This window comes from Schistocerca gregaria, chromosome 2, assembly GCF_023897955.1.
Source record: "Schistocerca gregaria isolate iqSchGreg1 chromosome 2, iqSchGreg1.2, whole genome shotgun sequence".
NCBI classification, from domain to species: Eukaryota; Metazoa; Arthropoda; class Insecta; order Orthoptera; family Acrididae; genus Schistocerca; species Schistocerca gregaria.
In genome coordinates, this window is record NC_064921.1 from 36,348,313 (window position 1) to 36,356,582 (window position 8,270).

The following is an 8,270-nucleotide window of genomic DNA, read 5'->3' on the forward strand; positions in this document are numbered from 1 at the left end:
GGTGATTAGACAGGATACTTACGTACGTGTCGCCTGTCAGAGTCGTATCTAGACGTATCAGGGGTCCCATATCACTCCAGCTGCACACGCCCCACACTATTACAGAGCCTCCGCCAGCTTGAACAGTCCCCTGCTGACATGCAGCGTTCGTGGATTCGTGAGGTTGTGTCCCTACCCGTGCATGTCCACCCGCTCGGTACAATTCGACCAGGCAACATCTTTCCAGTCATCAACAGTCCAATATCGGTGTCGACGCGCCCAGGCGAGGCAGAAAGCTTTGTGTCGTGTGGTCATCGAGGGTACACGAGTGGGCCTCCGGCTCCGAAAGTCCATACCGACGGAGTTTCGTCGAGTGGTTCGCGCGCTCACACTCGTTGACGGCCCAGCGTGGAAATCTGCACCAATCTGTGGAAGGGTTGCACCTGTGTCGCATCGAACGATTCTCTTCAGTTGTCGTCGGTCCCGTTCTAGCAGGAAAGCGAAGTCGGAGATTTGATGTTTTACCGGATTCCTAAAATTCACGGTGCTCTTGTGAAATGGCCGTACGAGAAAATCCCCACTTCATCGCTACGTCATACATGCTAGGTCCCGTCACCGACTACTACACCACATTCAAACTCACTTAAATCTTTTATAAATTACAGAGCGCAGCAATCAGTCGTCCTTTTTTTGCACGTTTTATTTGACAAATCCAGATTTCGGATAGTGCCCAGCCATCAGCAATTCACTGTTTTCTAGTCTCAATGCATCTCAGTTCCCTGTCGTTCGGGCGTCAGTCACAGTTTCAAAGATGCATTGAGACTAGTTTGAAATGTGTTCGCGTGTCACTGTGGTTAAACTACACCGTGCATGGCAAATTGGTGCTACTGAGAACCGCCAGCGAGGCAGCGACAGGTGACAGGAGTGACCGGTGGCCGCGCGGAAGTGCAGCGGCGGGCGGGCGCGCAGCTTGCGGGCCGGAGCCGTCGCCTACCAACACTGTCACCTCAGGGCCACGCAGCAAGCGAGGCGCCTGCTGCATGCACCACCCGTGGCGAATGCTGTTCATCGGCGACGAAGCTGGAATTCACGGGCCGATACCGCAACACAACCTCCACTGAACATATGTTCTCCTGGCTGGATACCCGGCACGAATACAATCAATTATTACGCAGGGAAAGTTTACCAAGCCACATACAGTAAATACCGCGTCTTTGCAAATTAAACACACCTACGAAAGAAACAGTATCTCGGAGATAACGTAACTCCGCATACGGCGGCACTTCTTTCACCTATTTTCGTGTCACTGAGGTGTTCTGCTAATGTGGAGTGGTTTGTCCCACACTTGCAGACTATCACGTGTTCTCTCTATCCGAAATCAAATGTTCTACCTGTTTGTTATACGTATGTGCCATAACAAGTGCTACACTGTAATTCGGATATACCTGCTTTCTGGTGTATGCCCTGTCTTTTGAAAATGTTGGCCATTTTATGTACGAGTTCGTACTGTATAACATCTTGTGTTTTCTCTTATATTTTCCTGATTATTCTGTTGTCTGTGGTTTTGTTTTTCCACTACAGAAGAACGTAACATCACGCGAGGTTTATCTTCCCGCATCTGCCAAATGTACTTCCAGTTAGCTGCTTTGCAAATTTTTTTTAAAAAAAGGGGATAATTTACAAAAGATTATCTTGTAAGACAAAATCGAACGTAGAAGACTGTGGGCAACAGCTGAAAGTAGATGACTGGGTCAAGCGAAGACGACTGCAGGCCTAATTTTCCAACCAGCCAATATATAGCAAGTAATAATCAAGCGCAAATCAATAAATAGTAGAGATTGGAGGGTACACACATTTCGTTCTGACGCTAGAGCACACCTGCGTTCTTTCTACTAGAAGAAAAATAAAACTTGCCTACTACTTTAGTGACTCATTACCTAATTCCTTAAGCATCGAATGATTTAATTCAACTACATCCATTACCTGTGCTGTACTTTCGTCGACGGAAATCTCACAGTCTCTTCTAGAGCCGCTAACCCTTCCAAGACGTTAGTATCTCTAACAGAATTACAGTCTCATAGGCAAATCTCAAGTTCTTTTTTTCCTCACTGAGCTGTAATTCCCTCTGCAGATTACCCCTTATTTTCCTTTACTACTTGTTCACAGGACAGATCGAATAACGTCGGGGATAGGTTACGCCTCTCATTTTCTTCTCCACCTCTCTTTCCCCTTTACGTGCTTCAGTTCTAATAACTACACTCTGGTTTTTGTACAAGTTGTAAATAACCTTTTCCTCCTTGTATTTCAACTGTGCTACCTTCAAAATCCTTCTCTACAAATTTTATAAGTGTACGTTTCCCTCCCTTCAAACGTTGTATCTTCCAAGATACCTCAAAAAGGACAATATTACTCACGTATTCCAATATTTTTGCCGAAACTAAACAGTTTTTCCTCGAGATCGGACGTCTACCAGTTTCTCCATTGTTCTGTAAACAACTCGTGTCGTGCTTTGCAACTATAACTTACTAAATTCATCATCATAATGATTCGGTTTACTCCCTGCTAAGTGAAGCGACCTCATTACTTCATTAATTTGTTAAGTAAATGGATCCTGGACTAGATGTCTGCATCCACAGCGATCTTCAGCCCTTCTTAATATAATGTGAAGAGGTTGGCCAGTAATCTTCATCGCTTGACTCAACCATCTACTTTCTGCTATTGCCCATAGTATTCTACATTCGATTTTGTCTTACAAGATGGTCTTTTCTAAATTATCCCCTTCCTTTCTAAAAATGTGCGCGAGGAACTAAAAGTATCTTCCTGATGTAAAGTTCTTCTGTAATGGAAACACAAAGCCACAGACAATAGCTACACAGAATAATCAGGAAAATACACGAGGAAACACAGTGTTTCACAGTGACATACAAACACAAACTCATGCATAAAATCACCAATATTTTCAAGAGACAGGGTATAAACAAAGCATTATTTCCGCATTCTCTGTCTCATTCATGATATAATAATACAAACTGTTAATAGATGCCTGGACGATCGTGTTCTGCACGGAAAATGGCATCCCAGTCAACGAACCATCACGCCAACCATGATTTCAGGGCGCCTATCAAATAGGGTAGTGTTTGTCAGATGGTCCAACAACCACAATTGTTGTGTACACAGTCACAGACGGTGCAGTGTGGCACAGAAAAGACGCGTACCAGACTCCCTGCGGTGGTCGGCCGTAGGAAGACTGCAAGCAGAACAATGCAGACTGATGCAACCCGATGGCCTAGTGTGAGTCGTTCTCTTGTTTCTCTGAAGTGGTGACATTTTATTTTATAGACTGAAACTGTATCCCGAAAATCAGTGCAGGTCGGGCCACGGGTGACATCAGAAAGAGAGGAGCGTTATTTGGCTGTAAGGGCACGACGATACCGCCTTAGTACTGCACCTCGCAGTATCCACTGGACGAGTTGTATCAAGGAATACGGTGTAGAGAAGGCTTCGGCAGAGTGGCCTTTATTGTCGTCAGCATGATGTATGTGTACCCCAAAAGAGAAAGCCAGGAGTGGAGTCGCCAAGGTGCCACTCGGACAGTTTAACAGCGATCCAATGTTCTCTCCACAGATGAGTCCCGGTTTGGTCTGGAGAGTGATTCTCGACGGATTCGCTTCTGGAGGGAACGTGGAACACTATTTCGAGATCCAGACATTGGGAAAGAGACCGATATCTAGGAGGATCCCGCGCTGTGTGAGCAGCGATTATGTTGACCACTCGAACACTTCTTCATGAAACTGTACAGGGGAATCGTCAAGGTTTAACTGCTACCAGGTATCGTGACGAGATCTTCGGACTTCGTACGTGGTTGCGGCGCGGTGCTGTGGGCCCACACTCCGTACTGACGGGCAGTAATGTTCGACATCATAGAACACAAGTGGTTGGTGTTTTCTTAGAAGATATGGTAGGCATGGAATGGTCTGCTCCCTCTTTGATTGGAATCCCATAGACAATGTGCAGGTTCCACTAGGGAGACGGGCTGCATCACGTCAGCAGCCACCAAACATTCTGCAAGATCTGCGAGCAGCTCTGCAGGTAGAATGGGCGTTATTGCCTCAGCATGAGATGGACTTTATTCAAAACATTCCCCGTCGTTGTCAGGCTTCTATTGCTGCCAGAGATGGTCATACCCCATACTGAGCACATTAACCAGTTGTTGGAACGCGTGTGCAAATCCGTTAAGTTGGCATTTTGCAATGCTTAAGTTCTGTGTTCTTTACATGGTTTCTACTTTACTCTCACCTGTTTATACTGTGTTTGAGAAAAATAAAGGCAACCTTGCAAAATTTCCGTTTATTGCTTTAATTTTAGACACCAGTGTACATAGAAACAGGCAGAACATTTGATGTCAGATTCAAAGAACACGTGAGAATCTGGAAGTATGGGACAAACCACTTCACATTTGCAGAATACCTAAGAGAACAGTCACAAGCCAACCCCCTAGAAAAGGAGACATGAAAATAATTAGAATAAAGAATAAAAAAAACACTTCCTAAACTTGCAATAAAATTATCACATACAAAAAATCAAACCAGAGAACGAAACCCTGTTGAATGAACAAGTAACATGACAGAGAGCTTACTGTTTACATTAATAGATAAAATAATAGAGTAACAGTCTAAAAGAGGATTATTATCATAATAACAACACGTAACACCTCTCCACGCATTTGCCCATGAGCCCCTCCACAAAACTCATATCAGCTGAAACCCAAAACTTTCAAAAACCCTCTGACAGCTATTACATTCACATTCAAGTTCGTACAACTCGACCTGAGGAACCACTGACACACCCACAGCCACACCACAATAAACCTACATGTACATTCTTTTCTTACACACAAACATACACACAAAATAATAATCCATACATATATATAAATCCTTTCTCTGTCTTACACACACACACAAACTAAGAGAACATAAATGAATAAGCGTTAGTTTTCAGCATACACCTCGTTAGGAGGGCAACATATACGTAAACAAACCAAACAGGAAGAGACATAAACTAAACACACAGTAGTTACGCCTTTAAACCATAGGTTTCTTTAAAATATCTGCGACTAGTGACAGGAGACTGATAGTGCTCCACAGAAATTAGCGCAAACAATATGAAAACCGTAAAGAAAAAAGTTCGTAACTTGAAAACGTGATTATGTTTCGTAAGTGAAGTTATAGTGCGACCTTCAGCAAGTGATCAGTTTAGAGGAAACACAGATGCCAGCCAAAACGCGAAGAACTGCAAGCAATCAGTTATTTACGTAAGAAACAAGACGTGAATTGTTTTATAATCTACAAATATCACACACGAAAACAAAACTGTATCATTGTAGATTCCACTGAAGATGCCCTAAAGTAAAAAGCGAAACACGTTTGGATGAAATGAAATACACTGGAGCAAGAGAAGGCGGTTTTTATTTGAAAAACGAATATTGGTCGTTCTTTCTGGCCACGGTACACGAAAAATTAGTTGGGCTCTTGTCACTAGCTTCCACGGTGCAAGTCTCGCAACCGCCCAAGAAGGCAGTGGACCCCAGCAGGCGCATCTTCCTTGCTTTGGGTTTCGCCCGGTCGACCAAGGACAACCCGTCGGTATTACTTCCTTGCATCGCATTGTCTTGCGTCATTGATCAGAGGTCGTAGATACGCTATGTCATTCACTCCCTCCAGGTCCTTTAAGCATCTTATAACATGGTTATGATCTAAACCTTCACGATTAATAACCACTAGCTTTTTCTCCGTGTTAATACCTAACTAATAGTCTTTACCCTAGAGACCAATAACTAAGTTTTTCTTCACTTCTTGCAGTGAGGGTAGGCTCATCTGCAAAGCGTAGGTTCTTGATTTTGCTGCTGCCAGTTGAAATTTCACGGCCAGAGCTAACCGGTGCGGCGCCTATGACATACCCTGCATACATACAGATGATAATGTAGGAACATCCATTTGTCGCGTCGAGAAGCTGTGAGTCTTCAACTTCTATCTTTATGGCTGCACTATGACTTAAAAATCCCGTTTAGTAGTGATACTCGGTGTTCTGGAACCCCCATTTTTGAGCACATGCCACAACTTGTACCACATGAGACAATAAATCTAGGAAACAAACGAAGGAAGAGAGACAGAACTCAGACCTCCTTCAATTATCTGCTTTAAATTCGTGGCTGCCTCTCCAGTACCTTCATTTCTCCCAAAATGTGATTTTTCTGCAGAAATCTCAAACTGCAAGAAATTTCTTTAGGCTTCGATCCATTATGAAAAGGAGGACTTAGCCAGCACGTAATATTAACGATATAGTCCAGTAACTGGATCAATCCCTAATTGATCCTTTTTTGTGAATAGGAATTACTGTACGTCCAGTCTTTAGGCCATTCACCAGTATGCCACGCCGTATTACACATTAAATGTCAAGCACGCATACCTGGAATTACCGTCTGTACCTGGGGCTTCGTTGTTTTACGCATGCTTGATGGCATTCTCGATTTCACCGAATTGAATATCGGGTTCCGTGTCTGATTCCTTGCAAATGTTCTCTTCCTCGATGTTATTTCCTTTGCAGTACAGGGTTTCGCAGTGTCGTTTCCATTTAACTACTGCTTCTTCTCGTCAGCAGCAAGGTCGCTATTTACATCTTCTATCATTCACTTGTGCTGTTTGAACTCTCGGGTAATGCCGTTTATGTTCTTGAAGACGTCATGTGTTTTATTTAGCTTTTGATGCTGGCGTTTGATCACATACGCTGGCGAGATACTGTGTCTTGTCAGTTCGCCGGAACCGCACTGCTGCTACGGTCGCAGGTTCGCATCCTGCCTCGGGCATGGATGTGTGTGAAAACATTAGGTTAGTTAGGTTTAAGTAGTTCTAAGTTCTATGGGACTGACGACCTCAGTAGTTAAGTCCCATAGTGCTTAGAGCCATTTGAACCATTTTTCAGTTCGCCGGCTGCGTCATGTTTTGCGTTGCACGCTTCCTAAACTAGAGCAGTTTGTACGCCACGTCGCTTCAGGGTTCAAAACCCAGGGATGATTCGCTCGGAAGGGGGGGCTTAGTAACCTGTTCAGGAAGAGACGAACTCATTATTTCCTTTATTTTGTCCCGTGTTTGTGGGGGGATATTCCTGATACTCTGGTAAAATTGAAAACCGTCAGCACATGCCTGTTTCGGAATTGGAATAATTACTTATCGCGTTTTGAACTCGAGTGTGATTTACATGTAGGAAAGCTATTCTGATATTTTCACATATGTTTTACTCATTCACTCCATTATCGAGCAATAAAATGCCTACGTGAGATGCAACAGGAAATGATGGTTAGATGCGATATTTGCTGAACCTTTAAGCACGAAAATCAAGCGTTCCTAATAATTACAGACACAACACTAACAAAACTGACGTTTACACATATTTTGTATTTGAAAGGATGCATTTCCTACAAACAAGTATATTTGTGAGAACTTACTTCTCTAAACAAGTCACTAAATGTGTAGTTTTCAGGGAGACAATCTTCACTTCGTGTTACGAGTGGTCTATTTAGAGTTTTGACACACAAGCAGATGTACAAGGTGACTGGCAATGGATCTGCGAATAGTGCTGCAAGACAAACGCAGTTTCACAGTTGATAAATTAATCATAAATTCCTGATGCCATTTACTGGAACAAAACCTGAAGAGAAACTCGAAAATACGAAGGAAGGTTATTACTCCAGTTATCTGAGAGACACGTAGCAAAGTAAAAGAGTCTTACGTCGGACTCTCACAGTGTACTGTTACAGTGAATGACATATTGTTTATAGTTAGAAGCACAAGCCAGCAATCGTTAGTCACGTGGTGACGGGTAGAAATTTTTGCTGAGCTGCAAGAGTGTAGGTGGTGCAGATAACACTGAGAGACGACTAGCGTGCACTGTGACTCGCACGCCCTGCCCGCCTCCGGCAGTGCCCGGACACGCAGACACGAGAGCGCGCACTCAAGACTCACCGCATCGTGCGCGCTGGCTGGCTGGCTGGCGGCGGCAAGCTCCGGCCTCAGGCGACGCCCGCGGCTATCTGGCCGCGCCGCGCCGCGCCGCGCCTCGCCATATCGCCTCAGCGCCCCTCCCGCCCCCTTATCGAGACGTCCCTCGAGGCACACAGCCCTGCCAGTGCACGCTATGCGACTTGCAACTGACAGTCGAACAATTCTTCAGTTACAGCTGACAAAGCTCCAACTGCTGGCCGTTAAGACTGCGACAACATGAAAGCGGCATGC

The 8,270-nt window shown here is 44.4% G+C and overlaps 1 protein-coding gene across 1 annotated transcript in view; it reads right to left on the bottom strand.

The window, feature by feature from the left end:
- The window catches only part of LOC126336267 (neural Wiskott-Aldrich syndrome protein-like), a 110,079-nt gene extending 102,009 nt beyond the window's left edge, over positions 1 to 8,070 (bottom strand). Inside the window, exon 1 of the mRNA XM_049999765.1 lies at positions 8,001 to 8,070. Within this exon, the coding sequence (XP_049855722.1) occupies positions 8,001 to 8,005 (5 nt within the window). The 5' untranslated portion in view covers positions 8,006 to 8,070. The remainder of the gene's footprint in view (positions 1 to 8,000) is intronic.
- Between the last annotated feature and the right edge of the window lie 200 nt (positions 8,071 to 8,270).